The 26,264-nt window shown below is 43.9% G+C and overlaps 1 protein-coding gene across 2 annotated transcripts in view; it reads left to right on the top strand.

Annotated features, from left to right (window-relative positions):
* The window catches only part of LOC138514356 (uncharacterized), a 420,747-nt gene that overhangs the window by 276,209 nt on the left and 118,274 nt on the right, over positions 1-26,264 (top strand). For both annotated transcript variants that reach the window (XM_069629817.1, XM_069629816.1), the window contains 2 exons: positions 20,417-20,503; positions 24,174-24,495. In XM_069629817.1, coding sequence (XP_069485918.1) covers positions 20,417-20,503; positions 24,174-24,495 — 409 coding nt within the window. The remainder of the gene's footprint in view (positions 1-20,416; positions 20,504-24,173; positions 24,496-26,264) is intronic.

The raw sequence follows: 26,264 nt of genomic DNA, 5'->3' as shown, positions 1-26,264 counted from the left end.
TTCTAAGCACTGTCATCATTGCTTTATCACCCAATTTGAAGGTACTCACTTCATTGAACTTGAAAGGATGAAGAGCTGAGTCGACCGTGCTGGAAATCGACCTGTAGCTACAGGTCACACATAGATGTCTGAGCCGAGCGTGTAACACGCTGAGCTATCTTTCCAGCTGGTGGCAGCTATTTTATCTGAATGCATTGGTATATTATTAGCATGCCTTTACCTTTAAGTGGCTGGGCATGGGTGGAAGCTGGCTTTTCCAGTTGGGCATGTCTGTGTGGGGGGTGTGTGTATTCTGAATATGGTAGCAGGTGGTGCCTGTGTACTGGATGTGTTGAAACCTGCTGCTATTGGGCACGTGGGAGCTGCTCATGCATGTTACTGGACATGTTGGAGTAGCTATACCTTTGACAGGACACATGAGAGCTGCCCATTTCTCACATGGCAAATGGCAACATATGTTTTGGGGATAACATTCTTAAAAGCTCAACCCCCATTCTGTATTGGCCAATGAATGGTTCTCTGCTACTTCCCCCAGAAAACTGTGGCTGAATCCTCGCAAGCGCCCTGTTCTGCTTGGTCTTTAAATCATATCATTTGTTGGCCCCCTCATTTTCTATACATATCTTAGTGTAACATCCAACCGTTCTGTAAATATTTTCTTTAAATAGTGCCCACTTTAAAGAAATGTGTGACCCTACATCTTCTTTATGCTTCACATTAAAGACATGCAGATTTGGGGCCTCTTCGACATGCCCATTCTTTTCCTTCCCCCTTTCTCTCTCACCCTCGTGCCATTTTGTTGGTGCAGTGCAATGCAGAACAAAGAGGAGGTTGTTGAGTAACCTGAGCTGATTTCCCAAAGATATCTGGGTTCAGTCCACTTTCACCTGTTAACTTTCACATATGGATAAAAAAATACACCAATGCCCCGAGACAGTACAAGGGTTTTTATTATTATTTGAAAGGGCTATAAAGGCCGTCCCCCTCTCTCTCACCAAGAAGAAGCAATACCCTGCCTAACCCAGGCATCCTTATTCCCCAGGTTACTATCTGGACTAGAGGTTGTCAACCCCTATTAGCTAAGATCTGTCTTCGCTGTCAGTAAGGGCATAAAGGCAATTGCCTCATTGATCTAGCCCCCTTCTGGGACTTCCTAGGTTGGACCTACGCTATTCATGTATTCTGCTTTTATCTTCTTTGGATCAATTCTGGCTTGGTTATGAAGTTGTACATTTCAAGGAGACTTTCGATTGGGCATTCGCATCTTTGCCAGACCATTCTGTTACTTTGTATTTCTATGATACGCTTCACAGCAATCGTTCCATTCTGCTTGCGTTTGTCCACAAACACGCCGCTTTCATCTTCAAATATAGTTTCACTCCTTCGTTTCACAAACCAGACTTTTGCTGCGTCCAATAACTCACCGGGTGTGAGATCCTGGTTTCCTTGTGCTTCGATTTGATCGCGGGAGTCAAGGCCGGTAACACAGCTGTCTCTACTCCTCCCAAACCGGAAAGCTGGCTGGTTACAATGAAGCACTTCAAAGAGGGACTTCCTTTCTTTCCTTGTTTTACGAACCCTCACGGTGTGCTCAGAGTATTGCTTTCTCGTTCGCCTTTGAAACAGTATTTGCATGGCCCCTTGGTCTTCTGATTCCTGCAGCTGGGTTTGCCTTTCTCTGGGAAGAACTGCTCCTTCACTCATGGCGCCGCGCGCAGAGTGTGTCTCAGCGTTCTACCTTTTAACCATGTGGGTAGGGCTAATGGGTACCAGGTGTATGTAATTAAGATTGAGTGCCTGACCCTGCCTGATCTTGTTAGTGGGACATGTCCAAGGTATTGCATGGGTGGTACTCCTTTCAGTCTCAGATCTCCTCTTTCTCGGCTCATTGTTTGTGTAGAAAAGGGGCAAGGAGAGTTGGGAAGTTGAAATTTCCTATGAAATAGGATGTGACAGGGGTATAGGGAAAGGGGGGATACCGCGTCTCACCATCGGGTGTTCCTCCCCTACTCCCTGAGGATCTCTCACCCAGGTGATCCTCCCGCACTCAACCGCCCCAAGGGTCTGGATCCAAAGGCGATGGCCGTGCCCTGGCCACCTGAGTAAGGGATCCCCAGGGTCTGGACAGTGAAACACCCTCTGGTTTTTCACATACCCTTCCCCTACGTGATGTGGACAGATCTGTTTCGCAGGGGAACTAGGAAAGGAAGGCAATGTTCCCCTGGTCTTTACCCTTTCGATGTTCCACAGCGAAACATTATGGTTGCAACTCCAGGAACCATCACATGACTCAAGGGTTAGATTCTTTCCTCTGACGTATCCAGACTAAGGGGCAATGGTCAGTAATAACAGTACATTTCCTTCCCAATAGGTAGCACCTGAGAAGAAGGATTGCCCATTTGATGGCAAGGGCTTCTAGTTTTAACACAGAGTTGTTTTTCTCTCTGGGAAATAGTTTGCGACTGGTAAACAATATAGGGTGTTTTAAACCATTGTGTATTTGAGATAGTACGGCTCCTAATCCAGTTAGGGAGACATCAGTCTGTAAAATAAACTCTTTTGAGAAGTCTGCCACTTTCAATATAGGGTTCTAACACAATGTTTGTTTGAGGTTGTTATAACAAACATCATCCTCATCGGTCCAAAGAATTTTCTGGGGTTCTGCATTCTGTAGTTTATCTGTCAACCGTGATGCTTTTTCTGAAAAGTTTGGGAACCTGCATAATACCCAATCAATCCCAAGAATGCTCTAAGATTTCTTTTGGTCTTGGGTGTGGGTGCATCTAGGACGGCTTTTACCTTTTCTTGCTGAGGCTATACACTACCATTCCCCACGAAGAAGCCCAGATATTTCCCTGCTGATTGAGCCAACCTACATTTCCTAGGGTTGGCGGTCAAGCCGGCCTCTTGGAGAGCTCTTATAACAATATAAAGATGGAAAAGGTGGTATTCCCACGTTTTGCTGTAGATGACTATATTGTCAATGTAAGCCCCACAGAAGTTGAAATAGGGTTGTAGTATTCTGTCCATAAGTCGTTGAGAAGTTGCTGTGTCCCCATGCAGACCAAAAGGGAGAACTGTAAATTGGAATAACCCAATTGGTGTCGAGAAAGCTGTTTTTTCCTTATATGGTCCATGTACAGGAACCGGTCAATACCATTTAGACAAATCTAGAGTTGACAAGAACACTGCATTTCCCAGTTTATCTGTCAAGTCATCAATGCGTGGCATAGGATATGCATCAAAGGCGTAGATGGCGTTGACATGCCAAAGGTATTTTAGAAATCTCCAAGACTGGTCTGGTTTGGTTACCAACACAATAGGGGGGGACCATGGGCTTGAAGAAGGCTCGATAATATTTGCCTTCAGCATTTTCTCAACCTCATCAATGACTGTTTACTTTGTTTCGTGACTCTGGGATTCTGTATGGTGTTAGATGGACCTTTTGGAGTTCTGATATAATAATAAGTTCCATGTACTCTCCCTGGTTTTTCACAAAATAGGTTGGCGAAACTGGTGACAAGGTCAGTCAAATTTTCATGTTTGTCTTTAGGTAGAGTTTGGGGAATGAGTTTGAGGTTATCAATCTCCTGGGTTACCAAACAGGATAACGTGGACGAGTTAGAAGCAGAAGGGTTTTCCTTCCACTCTTTCTGTAGATTTACGTGGTAGAGGTGGGTCTTTTGCTTTCTATCAGGTTGGGCTACCCTATAGGTACACGTTCCAGTTTGCTCTAGTATTTTATAGGGCCAGTGCCATTTTGAAACAAGTTCATTTTCAGAGGTAGGTAAAAGAACCAGAACTTTCTGACCTACTGAAAATGATCTAAGATTCACTTTAGCTTTTTCCATTCAAGTATGAACAAGAGTTCTGACTAGATACATGTGTTCTAGTAACAGGGTGGCTATCTGTGAAAGAGGTATTGGGGTTTCTTCCCAGGTTTCCCCAGTGCATGTCTAAGACATCTCTTGGTCCTCTACCGTATAATCATTCGAAGGGGGAGAATCCAGTAGATGCTTGAGGGGTCTTTCTCATCGCAAACAGGGCCCATGAGATCATAGAAGCCCAATCTTCTCCATCCTCGTCTGCTAACTTTCTTAGAATCGTCTTGAGGATCTTATTAAATCTTTCTACCAATCCGTTGGTTTGGGGTTTGGTAAACCGAGGTCCTTAAGGTTATAATATGTAGCAACTCCTTTATTTCACCCATAAGCTTACTCATGAAATTTGTCCCCTAGTCAGTTAGAATTTCCTGATGGAATGCAACCCTAGAAAAGAACGGTAGCAAATGTTTTAAGATTTGCAGGGTTGTGTTATTTCCCATGGGAAAGGCTTCTGGGTATTTGGTGACGTAATTGTCACTGTTCTCTCTTCCTGGAGACATTGGAAGTGCTGGTGCATAGGACTCCATTAATGTTCCGTCACGTTTTGACTGGAATGCGCTTCCTGGTCTAGTCTAGGCATTCATTTATCTCGTTGCAACCCCTGAAGCTTTTCTCCTTTTGCGTAATTCGCTGCTCATTTCTTTAGAGTTACTCCTTGGCTCTTATTTCCTCCTGCCTCAGCTTCATTGCCGCCTCCTGCCACGGCAAGCCCTGCTTTTCTGAGCTCTCTCTCTCTGCCCTTTTCTTTTGAGGACTCAGCCTTTCTTTTACTTACTAGGACTTGCTTCCTGAATACCTCAGTTCATCCTTTCAGTTGGAACTCACCTTTTTTCCCCTTTCCTGCTCCTGGATACCATTGTTGTTTCCATTTACCATACTTCTCATCACAGGAATTTCTTTGTTGAATTCATCTCGGATTTACTCATTGAATACCTGTCCGGCTATTCCCTTGGAAGTCCTCATCTCTACGGACTGCTGCTGAATGTTTTTTTTTTACGCCTTTCAAGCAATTTTCCCTTCTCATTTGGTCTATCCCCACCGAGAGGTCTCTTGCCCGGACTGTCTAAAACAGTGGGCATAGTGGCTTCATCTCGAGGTAGACCCTATCTCTTCGAGGACCGGAAGTCATTTTGAAAGAAAGGTGCTTCATCTCCGCCGGATGATCTATCAGAGGAATTATCAAGTGAAGAATCAGGGGAGAAGGGATCTAACGTTTTGGGCAGTATGCAATGCCAAACAGTTTACCCCACCATGGCTTCAGCAGAACAGGTACAATAACTCATATCTGCGGTCCAAGGACTGTCTGTAGAAGTACAAAACATGAAGTCCGAAAATTTCGTGCTTAGGCAGATGGTCTCTGCCTGAGAAGATAGGTCTACTGATCTACCCACTATGGGATGGCAGTTGGGAAATTCGATTGAACCACCCCACAAACTCAACTTATTCGTGGAGTCTTGTGTAGTGCAGTTTACTTTTAGGCCTGCTACTTATGCTCCTGATCGGGCAAAGGATGGATTCATTATCATAAACATGATAGGAAATGTCCTTGCTTGGGTAAGCCCAATGGTTACCTCTGCCAATCCAGTACTATGGTATTACAGCACCTTTGTTGGTCGCCTGATGCAAACATTTGGAAGACCAGAAGTGATGTATACTGCCTGTGAGACACTTCTTGATATTCGACAGGGGCCATCGGATCTCATGACTAATATCACAAATTTCCAGCAGACTGCCACCAAAGCCGGATGGCCAGAGGAGGCTCAATATGCTGTCTTCAGAAGGGGACTTCATAAAGAGCTCAAGTACGAACTGGCCTGCACGGCCTGCTACTTTGTCTGATCTTATCTCGCTTTTTCTTCAGATTGATTATGGTCTCACTGATTGAAGAACCGAAAGGAAAAGACACTAAAGCAGGGCAGTACCTACTTCTACTTCAACTCAGTCATTTCCCAAGACTGGAGGGCCTAACAAGGAAGAACCCATGCAGATCAGAGCTACCAAGGACTCTAATCTCCCCCCCCGAAAGACGACACAGAGGAAAGTTTGGCATGTGCATGTATTGTGGTTCGAGTGGTCTTTTACTCAAAGACTGCCCTGAAGTACCTCATCGAAGGTGGGGAAACGAAAGACCTCGGTCCTAGAGAGGATCGCCGGCCGGGGTATTGAGGGTGGTCCCTTGTACACTTCTCATTCCTGCTCGTTAAAGACTGAAGACACATGTCTTTTCGTGGTTTGGGTACTCCTACATCTACCCGATCAAAAACATTGAAGCTCTTGACCTTGCAGATTGCGGAGTGGCTGGAAACGTTATGGACACATTGTGGGCAGACAAGGAAATATACCTTGCGAAGAACGAGGAGAACACCAACCTGTGGAAGGAGTCTATGGTAATCCTCTTATTTCAGGTCCCATCACTCATACTTCCAGCTCCTTGGAGATGTCGGTTTTTGACCATAAGGAATCACTGCAGTTTAACACAATTACAGCTGCTCATTTACCAATCATATCAGGTATCCCTTGGTTACAGAGACACAATCTGTTGATTGACTGGAGGTACTGCAGTGGTAGAGTGTGCGGTCTCCGAATCTAGTGTTACGGGTATTCATTGTATACCAGCACATTACCAAGGATTCAAGGAGGTTTTCTTGGAAAAGATCCCCAATGAATTACCCCCTCACCCGCCGGCAACTGCGCTATTGATCTGACACCAGACTCTTTGGTTCCTTTCAGACGCATGTTTTCCTTGACTATTCCAGAGAAGAAGGCTCAAAAAGAATACTTGGAAGCTAATCTTCAAAATGGTCTCATCCATCCTTCTAAATCACCAGCTGGAGCTTTGCTGTTTTTCATACCTAAAAAATATACACAAGAACTCAGACCGTGCATCGATTACAGAGGTCTAAATTGATTAACAATAAAGGACTGGTATCCCATGCCCCTCATGAAGGGGATCCTAGAAGCAGTCCAAGGATCAGTCAAGTTTTCCAAGCTTGACCCCTGGGGTGCTTATCATCTCTTATGGATTCGCCAGGCAGATGAATGGAAGACTGATTTTAGGACTCCTTATGGCCATTTTGAATACCAGGTCATGCCTTTCGGCCTTGTTAATGTTCCTGTGGTATTCCAAAGGTTTATGGACCGGTTGTTTTCGGATCTGTTGTTTCAGTCAGTCATTGTTTACTTGGACGAAATCTTAATCTTTTCTCGATCCAAGGATCTCCACCGAAGACATGTATCAGAGGTTCTAGACAGATTTAGAGACAATCAGCTCCTGGTCAAACCAGAGAAAGTCTCTTCCGTACCGTATTTAGGATTCATTTTGTCGGATCAAGGTATAGCAATGGATCCACGCAAAGTCTCTGCTGTTCTAGTTTGGCCTGCTCCTACCTTTATCAAAGAGGTTAAACAGTTTCTGGGATTAGCAATTTCTATCGCAGATTCATTCCATAGTTCTCTAGGACTGTCCTGCCCATGACGGTATTATTTAAGAAGAATGTTCCATTCCTATGGGGGACACATCTAGAGGAAGCCTTTTGCCATCTCAAAGATTTGTTTTGCTCTGCCCCTATTCTCAAACAGCCCGATCAAAGACTGCTGTTTGTGGTAGAGACGGACGCATCAGCAGGGGCTCTAGGTGCAGTTCTTAAACAGTGCATGGACGGCCAAGAACATCCCATTGCCTATCTTTCAAAGACCTTTACCGCGAGCAAACTCAACTACTCGGTTATTGAAAAGCAGCTAATGGCGATGAAACAAGCTTGTATGGAGTGGCTTCATCTTCTCCAAGGAGCCATTCATCAATTTGAGATTTGTACTGATCATAGGCACTTACGTGTTCTGCAGCAGATGTAGTGGATGAATGCCAGACAAGCCTGATGGGCCTTTTTCTTTGCTCAGTTTGATTTCACTATCACATACATTCCGGGAACTGAGAACATGTTTGCAGACGGTTTCTCCAGGACTTGTTCAGGTGAATCTCTGGCCACTTCCAAGACAGAACTCCTTTTTTTCCAGAAACAAGTTCCTCTATTTTGTTTCATAATTTCTATGAGAAGTGAGAGAAGCCTCTTCATCGGAGAACCGTGCAACGTTCCCGTCTCTTGTTAAGTAAGAAGGCTTTCTGTTCTATGATAATTGGCTACTCCTACCCAAAAAACCACTCCAATAAAGGGCTATGTCGTGGTGTCACGAGGGACTTATAGCAGGGCATAAAGTTATGATGCCACCCTGGATCTGGTTCAACAATCTTTTTGGTGGTCGTTTATGTGCAAAGACATCAAGAATTTTGGCAGGTGTTGTCCTGTATGTTGCCAATGCATGTACAGAACCGGAAAACCCATAAGTCTGTTAGAACAAAGACCTACTCCCACCAGACCCTGGAGCCATGGATTTCGTGGTTGACCTACCACCCTCTCTGGGTTATACAGCAATCATGGTGGTAGTGGATTCATTTTCTAAATTAGCTCACTTCATCCCCCTACCTGGGGTACCCTCAGCTTCTGAAACCGCAAACATGTTCTTCGTGTAAGTGTTTTGCATCCATGGCATACCTGAGTCCATCACGTCCGACCAAGACACTCGATTCACCTCAGCTTTCTGGAAGATCTTATGCAGAAAACTTGGCATTGAAAGAGCCCTCTCGTCAGGTTACCACCCTCAATCTAATGGGCAGGCGGAAAGATTGAATGCCACTATGGAACAATACCTCTGCTTTTTCATTAAGGACAAACAAGATGATTGGGTGGGTGTCCTAACCTCAGTGGAGTTGTTTTACAATAACACTGTTCACACTGCTTTTGGCACAAGCCCTTTCTTTTGCACCTACGGACTCCACACTTTCTACCTATTCCAGTGCCCCTACCACTGCAATACCCACTATTGATTCACTCTTGCGAGACATATCCAAAGCCCACCAGGATGCTGGGGACCTGCTGGAAAAGAAAAGAATACAAGTTCAGATCCGACCCACAGAGGAGCCCCACACCGGAGTTGGAGGTGGGTTCAAAGGTATGGTTGTCCACCAAATACTTATCCAGATGGATCCATCCTTCAAAACGTTCATCCCGATTCCTTGGACCATTTGAAATAATAACCAAAATCAATCCTGTGGCGTTTCGCTTGCGACTACCTCTGTCATTAAGCAGACTACACCCTGTATTTCATTCCTCTTTATTACGCTCCTTCACTCCTGACCACTATTGTCAAAATAAGAAGAAAGTGTCCTATGCTCCCTCTCAAGAACCCAAGGAGTATGAAGTTTCCCGCATTTGTGACTCCTGTTACCGTAAGCGAAGGTTACAATATCTTGTTCATTGAAAGGACTATCCCGAATCGAAAAACTCCTGGGATCCCAAGTCCTATATCAAAGCGCCAAAATTGTTGCAGCAATTTCACTGTCTTCATCCAGGTAAAACAAGTTTGGCAGGGTACAGAAGGGGGAATACTGTCACTGTTCCTCTTTCCTGGAGACTGAAAGTACTCGTGCATAGGACGCCATTAATGTTCCATCACGTTTTGACTGGAACGCGCTTCTCGGTCTAGTCTTATTCCAAGATGGCCACCTGCATTCATTTATGCAACATCCAGCTGTGCCTCTTCGCGTTGCCACCCCTGAAGCTTTTCTCCTTTTGGGTCATACACTGCTCATTTCTTTCGAAATACTCCTTCGCTCTTTTATCCCTCATGCCTCAGCTTCATTGCCTCCTTCTGCCACGGCAGGCCCTGCTTTTCTGAGCTCTCTCTCTCTACCCTTTTCTTGTGAGGACTCAGTCTTTCCTCTACTTACTATTGCTTGCTTCCTGCATATCTCCATTCATGCTTTCAGTTGGAACTCATCTTTTCCCCCTTTACTGCTCTTGCATACCATTGTTGTTTCCATTGAGAATATTTCTCATCACAGGAATTTCTTCATTGCATTCATCTCAGGTTTACTCATTGAATACTTATCCGACTATTCCATTGGAAGTCCTCATCTCTACGGACTGCTGCTGAAGGGTTTTTTACACCTTTCAAGGCTTTTTCCCTTCTCATTTGGTCTATCCCGAGGGAGAGGTCTCTTACCCGGACTATCTAAAACAGTGGGCATAGTGGCTTCATCTCAAGGTAGACCCTACCTCTTCGAGGACCGGAAGTCATCTCAAAACAAAGGTGCATCACCTCTGCTGGACAATCTAGTTTCTAATGGTCCAATAATATCCATCCCAATTCGGGAGAAGGGAATTTCGATTATCGGAAGTGGATATGTGAGATGGTCTTTTGACATATTTCACATGTCTGAACAAAGTTCCTTATAGCAGCATGTATACCCGGCCAATAGAATTTTCCACTAATATGAGATTGGGTCTTAGATTGTCCTAAGTGTCCCCCTGTCAAGAGAGAGTGTGCAATTTCTAACACAATTTTTCTATTGTTTCTGGGTATTACCAATTGGGTTTTACTTATGCCTTCTCCTGATGTTTCTCTTCGATACAGTACTCCCTGGTTCAAGAAGAAAAAGGGACTTCCTTTGTCTGGGCCTTCTTCCTCAGGAATTACTGTCAAGAAAGCCTCTGCCAGCATTGGGTTATTTCGTTGGACGAACACAAAGTCTGGAAGCATGGTGGTTTCATCTTACGCTTTGACTCCAATTTTAAGTTTCTTATCGGCCTCCCCAAAACCTAAACTAACTCTGTTTCCTCGGGCTCTATCGCCTCAAAACAGGGAAATCAAACGTTCCCAAGAATTCCTCGTGCAATCTTGTCCCCAGGACGTATCTCAAAAGGGGGTTCTCCATGATTTTGCAAGAGTACTTTTATATCTCCCCCAAAGTCTGGATCTAAAACTCCTGAAAGCACCTCCAGACCAAATCTCCAGGATAAACCAGATTTTGGTGCCAGCCTAATGTAACAACCAGGGGGGTATAAGGACTAAGTTATTTGGAATTATTCCTATTTTCACGGGTGGGATGGTTGTCAGTACTCACCAAAACCCTGGTGATTGAATCATTGTCTTCACTATCTGTGTACTTGTAACCCGTGACCTTTCCTTTGATGTACCTCTCTATTCGTTTTCAATGAAACACGAACAGAGATGTAATTGAAATGAAAGAGCAGAAAATACCACCAGTTATACGCCAGGCTCTGGAAACAAAGAAAGGATTTACTACCGGCACTTGAACTCGTTATAACGTAAACATAGGCAGAGGGCAGCACTAAACAGATTAGGTTTGAGGCGCTTCTGATATTTCAAGGAGTCGTCCAGAGGCAAAAAGCTCTGTTTCAATCTTAAGGGAAAGAGAAAAGTCTAGTATCAGATGAGTAACCAAGGTAAATTCCAAGAAAACACAGAGGGACCCACAAGAAGGGTGAGGAACAGTAAGGGGGTAGAGGGATAGTATAGTTAGTAGGGACTGTAAGTAAGGCATGGTAACAAACAGTGAAGACAGACACAAGTGATCACAGTTCAAGGGTGTTTATTGAACTTCACTGGGTTGGTTGAATGCCTATCTAACCTAAATCTAAGGATGGGAGCAAGCTACGACCATCAAATAATAGTAACGCAGTCCTAGTCGCGTCTCTGTCAAAATAATAGGGCCTATAAATTATATGTCAGGACGGTTGAGCAGTTGGCTTCCCTTCCCCACGTTTTCAGCACAGGGTAAGGTTGCACGTTCGAGCCCAGGTATCGGGGCCTTCTGCCAAAGCCTCTTTTCCAATAATAGTCTTTTACTACAGAGGTCCTGTTGTAACAAACAAATATCAAAGTTCCACTTTTATCAGGATCTTCAGATGCACAAGTTCTCGCTAGCAGTGTTCATCATGGGGCTCCCTCCTTCAGGGTTGGACCTCCTTTTATACCACAATATTCATATTTGGTCTCCCTCGTTCGGTCTCGGATCATGGATCTCCCTCGGTCGGGCTCAGTCCATGGATCTCGCTCGTTTAGGCTCGGATCCCTTTTAGCACAATATTCACATTTGGTCTCCCTTGTTCGGGCTCAGACCATGTCATCTCACTTTCTACGGTTTCCTCCTAATGTCAAAATCGAAGACTTTCAAATGTGCAATGTGTTTGTTTAAACTGTCGCAGGACCACTTTGATTCACTTCACACAATGTTCTGATCAATCTTCTACTCTCGTTTCTATCACTTTTTGGCAGGATTCCTTACAGAGGCCTTCGATTGAGCACATTCATGGTGCTGAACTACTCTGTCAACAGTATCAGATCTTTCCTTCTCAACTTCAAACATTCATCAGCAGTGTAGCTTTACTCGTGTCTTTCATCACACGCTTTTAACAATGTTCATTCCAGCGCTCGTTATTCAATCTTGCCGCTTGCAACCCTGACTTCAAAACAGACCGGTTTTGCATCAGTCTTCCCAACTCACTGGCTGTGTTGATCTCTCTAGCGCTTCTTTGTTCTTGGAGCCAAGGACGATACCACAGCGGCTGCTGCTTCTCCCTGTCTTGGTCAGTAACGCGGGAGGGCCTCCGGTATCTCCAATGCACAATGCAGGATTCTTGAGACTGGTTTCCAGGCCTTACGCTTTCTGACTCGGAGGGTTCTTGAAAGTAACAGTTTCTTGCGGAAAAGGGCCAGGGTATTCCCCTCCTTGGGAACCCTTCTTGGTTTGCCGTCTTTCTCCCGTCGTTCAGCTGCCAACTCAAAAATGCTGTTGCTTTGTGTGCTTTGCCTCGCTCAGAGTGTGCTCTCGTGCTCCACCTTTTATCCATGCAAGGAAGCTTAATGGAAGTCAGGTGTGAGTGGTTACCAGTAATTGCCTGACCTTGCCTGACCATAGTAGTGGGACATGTTAGGTACAATGCTCACCCCTGAGTCTGTTTTCTCCCAAAGCAGGCTGTCCATGTGAAAGTGTCTGTGAAGCGAAGGAGGGAGGGTAAGGTTCTTGAATATCCTACTGGGTAGGATGGGGTAAAGGTGCTACAGGGAGGGGGATGCCATGTCCCGCCATCATGTGTCCCACTCTCCGAAGGCCCATCAACCAGGTGATCCTCCTGCACTGGTCCACCCCCAGGAACTGGATCCAACAGCGATGGCTGTCTCATGGCCACCTGGATGATAAATCCCTGAGGACTAGCGGGTGAGACACCTTCTGGTTTCTCGCACAGGCAGGCAACGGAGCAAAAGCATCCATTTGCTTATTGTGAGACATGTGAAAGGGGGAGCTGGTTAAAAGGAGTGCACATAGTGTAACTGAAAAAGTGAGAAAACAGTGGTCATGTTCAATTGTTAATGGTGGCATAATGGGAGAATATGGTGGGGTAAAGGGGTGGTGTGGTTTGCCTGCGTTTTCAAAGTAACACTATATTGTTTGACAACGAGTTGTTTGGGGCACAGATTTAGGGTGCAGGGAGTTTGGATGAGGGTGGGGGGCGTAGTTCCTGCATTTTAACATGTCCGTATACGATTGATAGCTCCCTTTTTTAAAACATAAATCTTTGCATCGAAATTCATTTTTTAAAAGTGCAGTATAAGGGTATTGTTTTACAGCTTCACTTATATTATAGGGTATTTTTCATGGTATATTTTCATGTAAAACCTGCTAGAGACCCTACTGCTTTTCTGTGCCAATAATAAGAAACTCAGCAATGGAGGCGGGAGAATATTTCATTTGGAGGGGTGCAAACATTTCCCATGAATGTGCATGAGGGGCCGAGCCTAGTGAGGGTCCCAAACCAACTAGGGGGGTTATCCCCTCCCCAAAAAATGTATTAATATAATGGGTTAACATGGTGCCACAGCAAGAAAACATGCCTCATCAATGTAGGCCAGTAGTGCCTTTTAAGAACCTCATGTTGTCTTTGCTTATAATGCCAGTAGAAATGCCATGCAACTGTAAAAAAAAAAAAACTCGTCCATACAGGCTGCACCAATGTTGGCCAGTATCGTCATGTAAGAACCTCATGTTGTCTTTGCTCATAATGCCAGTACAAATGCGATGCAACTGTAAAAAGAAACCCGTCCATACAGGCTGCACCAATGTTGGCCAGTATCGCCATGTAAGGACCTCATATTGTCTTTGCTCATAATGCCAGTAGAAATGCCATGCAACTGTAAAAGATAACAAGTCCATACAGGCTGCACCAATGTTGTCCAGTATCCCAACGTAAGAACACCCATCATGGTAGTTTTGCCTAAAATGCCATGTGTAAGGAACTCATGGTGGTAACAGTAAAGACAGACACAAGTGATCACAGTTCAAGGGTGTTTATTAAAGTGTATGCAAGATGGAAAAATGCCTATTCTAAACCTAAATCTAAGATGGGAGCAAGCTTTGACCATCAAATGAAAAATAAGGCAGTCCTAGTGGCGTTGTGTCAAATAAAAGGGCCTATACTAAAAGCCTTTTGCCAATCCGTACGCTAATTACAAAAAGAGTGTGGGATAGGGTTTTCAATAATGAAAGAAGTGTTCACAAATAATATGTCAGGATGTGATTGCCAGGGGTCCCCCTTCCCCACTTTTAGCACAGAGTAAGGTGGGACTTCTGAACACAGCACTCTCTCGAGCCTTCCCAGCACGAGACGACAGTTCAGCTTTCATGTATCACAACCTTTGTTGGTGAATTCTCTTTTCCGGAGAAAAAGTCTCTTGCCTCTGAGGCCTGATATACTTAAAATAACAAACAAAAAGTTCTCTTTGCTGGTACTTCCGGGCGCAGAACCCTCACAAATCGTATTCAATCCAATCAAGTAATCAGTTCCTTTTCTAAATGAACTTTGGGTGATGGGTTCACCCCTGGATCCTCCTCTTCCGGGCGCAGATCCCTAGAAAGTTCCTGAATGATACCAGGACCTCGGATAGCTATGTTCCCTTCTTTTTGAGGTCCTGTCATATGTAAAGTATTGAAACAAAAAGTTCAATCAAAACGTTATTTTCCTTATTTGGGTGATAGTTCTTCTCCCCCCCCCCGGGGTTCCTCCACTTCTGGGCTCAGACCCCGTTTGGACGTCAACCTCCCTCCGCCGGGTTCACTATGGCTTTCCTCTCCTTCACTGTTTTTTTAAACAGTTCCCGTGGACATCCCTCTGTCACAAGAAACACAGTGTTTCTTGTGACTTTAGACTTTGCCCCTCTTTACTGGCATCCCTCCACCGGGTTCACTCTTGCCACTTTACAATTCCTTTTTCTGTCAACGATTGCGACCTTCTGGTATCATTAGTTTCAATCAATATGGGATTACACAGAGTTTCTAGAGACAGCGCCCACATGGTGCCAGTCCCATCTGCAGTTAGTCTTCCCTTAACAATTTTACAGTTCTTTGTACTCTTATCAATATGCCACTTTGCGACTTTCATTCAACAGAGCTCATGAATTATCGACTCTCTGAGTTGTGGGTTTTGCGTGCAACAGGGTTTGGGCTCCTGGGGTATCTATCAGATACGGAGGGTTTGTTGGATTTGAATAAGGAAGATCTTTTAGGTGAAAGGGAGGTTAAGTTGGTGCAACCTATAAAAGCTTCAGGAAGCTCGTCTTGCTCGTCCCTTTCGTTGGGATAATACCGCACCTCACCTTGGATATTTCCCCAAGCATAACCCTGGGCTCTCCTACCCAGGTGACCCTCCCTCGCTCGTCCACCCCCAGGGTTGGGATCCGAGAGCGCCAGCCCTTCCCTGGCCACCTGAATAAGGGACTCCCGAAGTTTGCTTGGGAGAGTGCCCTCCGGTTTCTCACACATGCCAGTAAAAATATTTAAAGTATTAATCTTTTACTTTGGGACTTTAATGAACACCTCCCTCCCCTCAATCAGCAACCCTCCTCTCGCAGCTCACATGCACACACACTCCTTCATCTAATCCCACCACTCCTTCATCTACACTGAATTTAATTACTTAGATGTTAGTATGACCTCAGCATAGTTTGACAATGACCTCTACCTACTTAACTAAACTAGCCCAGACGGCACTACTTACTTGTGCCATCATAATTATTATGGCCACTGCCATCTTAACAAACCCACCTAAGGATAGAAACCTGAGACTTAGGTCTAGACTGTCCCCTATTTACGAACCTTATAGAAACCTACCCAACAACGCAAATAATCAAACTATTACCCGGACGAAGAAGCCCTCTTCCATATTAACGCAAACCCCCAATACCACTGACCAAACTCCCCCCAAATATGACACCTCCCGAGATACCTGTTCTCACAAAATATTGCCAACTGCCAACCCTGACAGTACTCTAATGCTAACAGGGTCCCTCATAAACTCTAGATCAGTAGTAGCCCATGCTACTGAAATTGCAGACATTTTAAACAATGATCATCTCGATGTACTGGCCATAACTGAGACCTGGCTACACGAGGCCGCAGGACCAACTCTCATGTTAGCAGTACCTGACAACTACCAAATCATTAGAGTGGGCCGGCCTAATGCCAGACGCGGTGGCTTAGCCATCATCTTCAAAACAACCCACCCCATTAGACTTGCCACCCCAGCTCCCTTCACATCCTGTGAAGTACTTACCACCAAATTGCCCCTCTCCAACAACCGTACTCTAACTATCCACTTGATATATAGACCCCCTGGGCCCTTAGGCACCTTCGTAGATGACCTAACTATCCTTCTAGCGAACAACACTAAAAATTACTCTCAAACACTACTGTTGGGAGACTTCAATCTAGGCTTTAATGATACTGACAACAAACATGCTGAATCTATTGCAACCCTACTAAACGACTACAGCCTCACGCAAAAAGTCCTCTCACCAACACATATCAAAGGAAGGACCCTTGACTGCGTATCCGAACTAAACTGCAATCTCAGCATCACCGATATTGTCCCACAATCATGGACAGATCATCACTTAATACATTTCTCTGCCGCATTAGACCTCCTCAGCCCCAAGCCTAATAACATGGCACCACCTCTCCCCACCAGAAGTAAGAAGGATATTACTGTTGAAAAACTCATCCCCCTTCTCCTCCCTGCCATCTCTGGAATGGAAAATAACAACCCCGACGCATTGGTAAATACCTTCAACAATGCTATGACTAAGGCACTGGACATGATTGCTCCTGTCAAATTGCGCAAAGCTAGGCAAGTAGTGCCCCCCAATTTAAATCCTTAAGATCACAAAAAAGGAAACTCCAATCTACTTGGCGCCACTCCACCTCTGAAAATAACAAAAACAGAATTTCCAAAAATGTACAAAAAAGAAATAACTAAAGCCAAAAAGAATACCTTCAATGATAGGATTGAGAAAGCTAAATCTAACACTAAAGAATTATTCTCCATCCTCCGCGAACTAGAATCCCCAATCCAACTGGTAGACAATGCCCCAAAGGATAAAGTATGGTGTACTAACATACAAAATGCTCCATCGAATAAAATGTCATCATTACAATGCAAAATTGCTAAAAAAGGCTTCACTACCACTCACTGAGCAACAAACTAGTCGACCCCCGGCGCCTAGGACAACCACACCCTTTAGATTCAAGTCTATCTCCGTTACTGAAACAGAAAAAATAATACTCTCCCTCAAACCTTCTAACTGTAAAGGCGACATGTGCCCAGCACAGATAATAAAGGATGCAGCTAGAGACCTAGCCCCTTTTATCTCCAAGTTGATAAACTCCTCATTTAAAACTAATACAGTACCGGCCAATCTTAAAGAATCCTGGGTCCTACCATTACTCAAAAAACATACTCTGGACCCCACTATCCCTACCAATTACAGACCCATCACCACTGTGCCATTTCTTCTTACAATCTTAGATAGAGCTGCTTACATAACAATTCAGGACTATCTGGAAGCCAACCACTTACTTGGCTCACGACAATCGGGCTTCCGCCCTCTCCATGGCACTGAAACAGCGCTGCTAGACCTTAAGACTCAAATTGAAGAATTAAAGGACAATGAAAAAATAGCTTTGCTACTCCTACTGGACTCGTCTGCAGCGTTTGACTTGGTGGACCATGCAGTGTTATGCAACCACCTCCAATCTGCCGCCAACTTCACCAAAGATGCTATAGCTTGGGTCCAATCCTTCTTAGCTAACCGGACCATGAGAGTCTTCTGTACTTCAGCCTCTGCCGACCCCATTAAAATAACCTGCGGGGTCCCACAAGGTTCCTGCATCTCCCCTACTATGTATAATATCTTCACCAAGCCTCTGTTTAACAAGTTGGATAGACTGGGTGTCACCTACACTAATTATGCAGATGACACACAGATCCTCATACCCCTTTCGGGCAACTTCGAGGCAGACTCAGCCTTGGTGAACCAAATATACATCCTCATTCAGGCATGGTTGGCATCCCATGGCCTCTGCCTGAATGACGAAAAAACAGAGTTACTAATCTTAGGCTCTGAAGTTAATATCCAAAAACTCAGCCCAAACTACATATCCTTCAACATTTATAACAATCCTATCAAGGTGATGTCTGTAGTTAAAACTTTAGGATTCTATTTGGACTCCTCTCTCACTCTCAAAAAGCAAGCCAACTCCCTTGCCTCATCCACAACGTACACTTGCAAACTCATCAGAGCCTCCAGACCATACCTCTCGAGAGCGAGTTGCACCACACTAGCCACACTTGCTCTTATTATGTCAAGATTAGATGACTGTAATGCCCTGTACTCAGGAGCCAATAAATATATTACAGACAAAATTCAAAGACTGCAGAATAACGCCCTGAGGGAGGGCAGCACTGAACATCCCCTACAGAGAGCATATTACCAAATTCAGGAAAGAGGTTAACTGGCTGAAAATAACGGACAGAATTCTCCTCAAAACAGCATCCCTCACCTCCAAATGCCTGAATAACTTAGCACCCCCATACCTAATGGATAAAATCACTAGGAGAACAGCTATCCGCCCTACGAGATCCGCCAACTCATTTATGTTGGAGATTCCTAGGTTCAAACGTTCGACAGCAGGAGGAACCAGCTTCCCTGTCAAAGCTGCACAATGTTGGAACAAACTACCCATCGACCTCAGACTAGTACAACCTTACCGTAAATTCAGACACAAGATACTCAATTGGCTACACACTAATGACACCTAACTGACGAACTACACTTCCACCTTTCCAGCCCCTACACGATCCTTTGTTTCCACCAGACCACACTGTAGCTTGGTTAACCTTGCACGTAGTGTATATGTGGGCGTGTTTTTACTGACACTCTAGATAATGCTTCCGTGACCTACCAAGACCACTGCTTTGTATTTAATGTATCTTTTACCTTGTACCTGGCTCCTATTGCAATCACTGCTCTCTGTATTGCTACCTTTGCACTGTAACTAGGTTTTAAGATTTCTTGTTTCTGTTGCGCCCGTCTACCTAAGGGTTTGGTGTGCATTGCCAAACAAATAAATAAACAAACAAACACATTTATAGACACACACGTGCACCTATACTACAGCATACAGACTGCACTCATTAACACACACACTTATATACAATATACACAGTGCACTCTCATTCACACATGCACCTATATGCAACTTACACACTGCACTCCCATTCACATGTGCGCACATTCACACACTTACACAGACCAAACCCTTTGCGTGCATGCAGTCAATGCTCTGTTCCTGTCTAGATTAGTGCTACAAAAATGCAAATGGAAAAAATACAAATGCATACATATGTACACAAAGGTTTTTTTTCTTACCTGCGCAGCACCTCGGCTCCAGCTTGGGACTCTCGCTGCCGCCACACTCGCTGCCGCCACACTCCTCGCTGCTGCAGATTGCCCTCAAGCTCCCGCCCACCGCAGAAGGAAGAGCCAGGGAGCAGGGGAAGGTGTCCACCAAACACCTCTCTCTTGCTGACATTCTTGGCAGGGCCGCCTTGCCACCAACTCCCCTCCACAAGAGCACACCCTGAGAACTTCTGGACCTGCAGTACCCCAGCCTGCATGCCCAATGGGCCATGCAAGGCTGGGGAAGCAAAATGCCCCCGGTCTTGCATGGGCCATTGGGCATGTGCAGGCTAGGGTAAGTGAAGGGCAATCAAATGTACCTAATTTCAACAAAGCCAGCCCAGGAGCGCCTCCTGAGCTCTTGCTACTCCAGCGGGAGTGCTCAGGGGTTTCAGTGGCTAGCTTGGTTCCTCCGTTATGGGTAGCGGGTTGGAGCCCCGTTACCCTTAATAGTGGAGCATCCTTTGTTCCCCAGGGTAGATTTGTCAGTAACATCAGGGAAATCCTAGAAGCATCTGTCTGTTGAGGGGAAGGAAGGAAGGAAGGAAGGAAGGAAGGAAGGAAGGAAGGAAGGAAGGAAGGAAGGAAGGAAGGAAGGAAGGAAGGAAGGAAGGAAGGAAGGGAGGAAGGGAGGGAGGGAGGGAGGGAGGGAGGGAGGGAGGGAGGGCTTTGCCTATGCTGGTTTCTATGTTTGGATATCTCATTAAATAAATATCTTCTTTGTTATGTAACATAGCCAAGAAAATAATGTCAGCACTCCACAAAAATAAAGGCAGTTGTGTTTGATGTGTTGCTTGTTCCTAAATGTGTTGTTATAAAACATCATCTTCCTCGGGTATACTGGGATTGACAAGATATGAATGGTGTGATTTTTTTTTCAGACCCCCCTCGTTGCAGAACAGCAGTCGCAAACCGTACCAGCCAAATTCCGAGTCAAATCTCAACAAAAGTGACCCCAACAGATCAGCGTAAGCAAAGAATCCGACACCAGGTGGCAAACTGCGGTGAATTGACGAAGGCTGTGCATGAAAAGCATTGCCTCTGTTTTTGTGCGTGTGTATTTCTGTGTAAGAGTGAGTGGGATCACAGCAGAAGAAAATGAATGTGGTCCCTAATGAGAAACTGGCCTGGTCCCTGCATAGTCGACCCATCAGCAAGGTAAGTTAATCTGGATCAGGTATCTAATAGGTTTGGCCCACACTAGGCTCAGCAGTCTAAAGGTAGTCACTAAATTCACTGCCTTTCAAGGCTGGTCACTGTTGCCAGCTCCTACCTATCCTTAGTATCTGCTGCTACACTTGTTTGATAATAGCCCCCAGCTGGGATAGTCCGAAGACATTTCGAGTTTCCCCATCTGCTGGTGACTGCCTCCATTCTCCCCCGCTCTAACTCCCACACCCTCCGGTTTTATTATGCTACTGCCCCCGACCCCACGCAGAGCTTAATTTTCTCAGCTTCCATTTTAAAATGGGGGGAAAATCTGTTTGTTGGGAACCTTGTTTTTTAACTTGGTGCAAGGGTACACGAAGGACTAAAGCAAGGGTACATTTGCTGGTGCCCATTGACTTATAGCCCTAGGATGAGGCGCGAGCGTGTTGGATAATGACCCTTCCCCAATGTATCACCGTTAGCCAATAACATGGGGGCGGGTCATTATCCTGAGGTCATGACCCCTCCCTCGGTCCATAATGCTTAATTAACAAATGTAAGCGATCTGAAAGAGAGCAGTCATACATGCCATTATTGACAGTGTCCATGTGAGAAATCAACATTATCCACCAACTGGAATGACCATAATACTTAAAACATTGGTGCAAACCTCTAAACCATGTTCTGTGAGGACGGAAGATATAGGCCTTCTGAGCTAAAGAGCGAGCCTCTCGCCAGACCCTTGATTTAGCCGAGGAGACATATCTGGTTATACTCTTGTAAAAACCTTCCCCCTAGCCTTTCCCATGAGCACACGCGCCAGGGGATGGGTTAAGGTAACCGTGCATCTCCGTGTTTTCCTTCTCACCCTTTTAAGCAGAGGACATAATGCACGTTACTCCAATAAATACTTGCTGACCAAAATGGTGTGATGACACTTTTTTGTAAAAATGCCTGCAGCGGGTTAGAAGGAAACGGTTAACTTTCAAACAATGCACAGCTGACTGATTCCGAAATGCCTATGCATTATGCTGACACTGTGCTAACTGGTAGCATGTAGGAATACCATCACTTCCTAGATGGCCTAAGTGTTGCCTCGTCATGGTAGTGGTACTCATCAGTTTCACTAGGGGCATAATTCAAGATTCATAACGCTATACTGCATAGTGAAATGCATACATCATATACAGAGAAATCCATACACTGCACACTTAGATCTATAGCTATCATACTGACATGTATATAGAGTATATTAAAATGCATACATTATATATTGAAATATATTCCCTCCGCACCGAGATACATGCATTGCATACTGAGACGTGAATGCAGTATATTGAGATGTAAACATTATATATTAGAATAGATATGCAGCACACTGGCATATAAACATTGCATACTGAGACGTGAATGCAGTATATTGAGATGTAAACATTATATATTAGAATAGATATGCAGCACACTGGGATGTATACATTGCATACTGAGACGTGAATGCAGTATATTGAGATGTAAACATTATATATTAGAATAGATATGCAGCACACTGGGATGTATACATTGCATACTGAGACGTGAATGCAGTATATTGAGATGTAAACATTATATATTAGAATAGATATGCAGCACACTGGGATGTATACATTGCATACTGAGACGTGAATGCAGTATATTGAGATGTAAACATTATATATTAGAATAGATATGCTGCACACTGGGATGTATACATTGCATACTGAGACGTGAATGCAGTATATTGAGGTGTAAACATTATATATTAGAATAGATATGCAGCACACTGGGATACATACATTGCATACTGAGACGTTAATGCAGTAAATTGAGGTGTAAACATTATATATTAGAATAGATATGCAGCACACTGGGATACATACATTGCATACTGAGACGTTAATGCAGTATATTGAGATTTAAACATTACATATTAGAATAGATATGCTGCACACTGGGATACATACATTGCATACTGAGACGTGTGTACAGTATATTGAGATGTATACATTACATATTAGAATAGATATGCTGCACACTGGGATGTATACATTGCATACTGAGACGTGAATGCAGTATATTGAGGTGTAAACATTATATATTAGAATAGATATGCTGCACACTGGGATGTATACATTGCATACTGAGACGTGAATGCAGTATATTGAGATGTAAACATTATATATTAGAATAGATATGCAGCACACTGGGATGTATACATTGCATACTGAGACGTGAATGCAGTATATTGAGATGTAAACATTATATATTAGAATAGATATGCTGCACACTGGGATACATACATTGCATACTGAGACGTGAATGCAGTATATTGAGATGTAAACATTATATATTAGAATAGATATGCTGCACACTGGGATACATACATTGCATACTGAGACGTGTGTACAGTATATTGAGGTGTAAACATTATATATTAGAATAGATATGCAGCACACTGGCATATAAACATTGCATACTGAGACGTGTGTACAGTATATTGAGATGTAAACATTATATATTAGAATAGATATGCAGCACACTGGCATATAAACATTGCATACTGAGACATGTATACAGTATATTGAGATTTAAACATTATATATTAGAATAGATATGCTGCACACTGGCATATAAACATTGCATACTGAGACATGTATACAGTATATTGAGATGTTACATTACATATTAGAATAGATATGCTGCACACTGGGATACATACATTGCATACTGAGACGTGAATGCAGTATATTGAGATGTAAACATTATATATTAGAATAGATATGCTGCACACTGGGATACATACATTGCATACTGAGACGTGTGTACAGTATATTGAGGTGTAAACATTATATATTAGAATAGATATGCAGCACACTGGGATATAAACATTGCATACTGAGACGTGTGTACAGTATATTGAGATGTAAACATTATATATTAGAATAGATATGCAGCACACTGGCATATAAACATTGCATACTGAGACGTGTGTACAGTATATTGAGATGTAAACATTATATATTAGAATAGATATGCAGCACACTGGCATATAAACATTGCATACTGAGACGTGAATGCAGTATATTGAGATGTAAACATTATATATTAGAATAGATATGCTGCACACTGGGATACATACATTGCATACTGAGACGTGTGTACAGTATATTGAGGTGTAAACATTATATATTAGAATAGATATGCAGCACACTGGCATATAAACATTGCATACTGAGACATGTATACAGTATATTGAGATGTTACATTACATATTAGAATAGATATGCAGCACACTGGGATACATACATTGACTACACCGAGATGCTGAGACGTTGTATACAGTATATTGAGATGTTACATTATATACTGAGACATATACACCGGGCATTGCACAGTCAAACTGCACAGGGCAGGAACCGTACATACACAGAGCGAGCTCTTGCATTAAGCTTGCTACCACTGTTGTTCTTTTAGGACTGCTGCTGCGGTGCCTGGGTTGGTTCTTCACCATGATGCGCACACTTTCTGGCCTTCTTCCCATGACACTTGCCCCGCTGTGCTCCGGAGAGCCGCCCTGGGGGAGGAAGGCAGGCAATGCAGGTGCAGCAATCACCAGATTCCACATGTGACTGACCTGGAGTATGATCGGCTGATTGCCAACCACCTGTCTGCCCTGGAGCAAATCATCGTTGTGAGCATCGTCGCCTCGAGTGATGCCAAAGATCGACGCGAGGACGTGATGCTGGAACAGCTGTATGAAAAGAAGAACCAGTACAGATGCATGCCCTGCATGCAGGTACGTGCATTAAATGCGCCGCGCAGTGCAAGCACTGATGTTCAGGTTCGTGGTCAATCCTTTGAAGAGTTTATACGACAGGTGAACCCAAACGTTTTTTTTCCGAGGGGTTTGTGTTGCAATTGGGTTAATGTAACTGTGAGGGAACATGGGGAACACTTTAAAAAAAACACTAATTCTGAAAGCCTTACACAACTCTGAGTGATTGAAAAGGAGATCTATGTGTTTCAAGAGGCACTTTACCCAACCCATGTTGTGATACATTTTTACAAATTGTATGCACATACGTATATGTTTTGAGTTAGACGTTATATGCTATAATTGTCTCTTACGTGAAACGGTGTCTCAAAGAGTGAGTCACTTTTTTATCCTTTGATGAATGGGAACCAAATGAAGACAGGCTAATAAAAACTCTCTGTACCATGCAGGCTCCTATCATTCGCATAACCTTTCCTCTTTTGTATTAAAACGTGGCCAGGGTGTTTTTGGTTAAAGAGGGTGTTTGTGTACCCGCGTTTTCCAGGTATTTTTCTGACATGGCTTCTAGAGACTGAATGACGGATGTTTGTTTTGCACACACTGCAGGAGTAAGAGGCAATTTGTGTTCCCCATGTTCCCTCAAACCTTTGAAGAGCTTATCACAGACAGTGCCTAGGGCTCCCTTTTAAATGTTTTATCCCACCACACCTGTTTCCAATCGAAGTCCACTGCTTTCAGCATTTGGTGAGACTGGAGGCGTGTACTGTAGTCCAGGACATTGCAACAGATCTTTGTCTCTCCCACATAGAGTTCCTTTTCATCTGCACATGGGTGTGGACTGGAACTTGCGTCGTGTTCTTCCCCGGACAGTTTGTCTGGCATTGCAACTCTAGCAACTACTGCAAACAGTTGAGACCCTGCATCGGTCCATCATACCATAAGATATAAACCTTTAAATAATAAATATAAAACTGAGCCTTTTTTTATAGCATGAAAAAATAAAGTACTTATCTCCATTTTCAATATCGTCCGACACACATTTTATCTTCTACAGTGTCAGAATACATAGCCTGTTGGGGACCCACTGCGTGCACATTTATTTCTTATTTGCCCATCACCCAGATTCCTAAAAGTAAACTAACTGCATATCTCCACTCTCTCCACTGTGTGGTGCTAGACACAAACCACACTGCCTGTGTGTAACCCTTTAGGCATATCCAGCATTCACATAATCTACTTTCTGCAGATTCAACACTCAGCAGCACTCATTCAGCACTCATTCATTGCTCAGCAGCACCCCCAAGAGGGCACTCGGTGCACAGGGATATACCTGCTACTTCCTGACTACAGCATTGGTAGTGTAGAGGTCTGAACACTCAACTTGAAGAATCTGCAGCCATGGCGGTGGAGTTGACATTTCTCCGTCAATGCTTTTAAAAAACAAATTATGTGATTTGATGTGTCCAAAAATTAAACACACCATTTGGTTAAAATGGGCACTATTGTTTGTAAACCGACTGGCCAATAACAAAATGACGCAAACATTATAACATAATTCATGGATTATTTGCGCCGAAAAAACGGGATTTGTGCGCCATTCTGCCCGCAAATCCCTGTTTAACAAATGGGGATTTGCGGGCAGAATGGCGCACAAATCCCGTTTTTTTCGGCGCAAATAATCCATGAATTACCCTGAAAAGATCCATTTGAGTCGGGTATGAAAAGGGAGGAGCAAAGTGTCCATATGGCAAGTGCCTAGCATATAATAATGACATCAGCTTGTTGTTATG

The sequence above is a fragment of the Ambystoma mexicanum genome, chromosome 12, assembly GCF_040938575.1.
Source record: "Ambystoma mexicanum isolate Mex_15411 chromosome 12, UKY_AmexF1_1, whole genome shotgun sequence".
In the NCBI taxonomy this organism is placed as follows: Eukaryota; Metazoa; Chordata; class Amphibia; order Caudata; family Ambystomatidae; genus Ambystoma; species Ambystoma mexicanum.
Note: the sequence above shows the minus strand (reverse complement) of the source record. Positions and strands in the feature narration are given on the sequence as shown.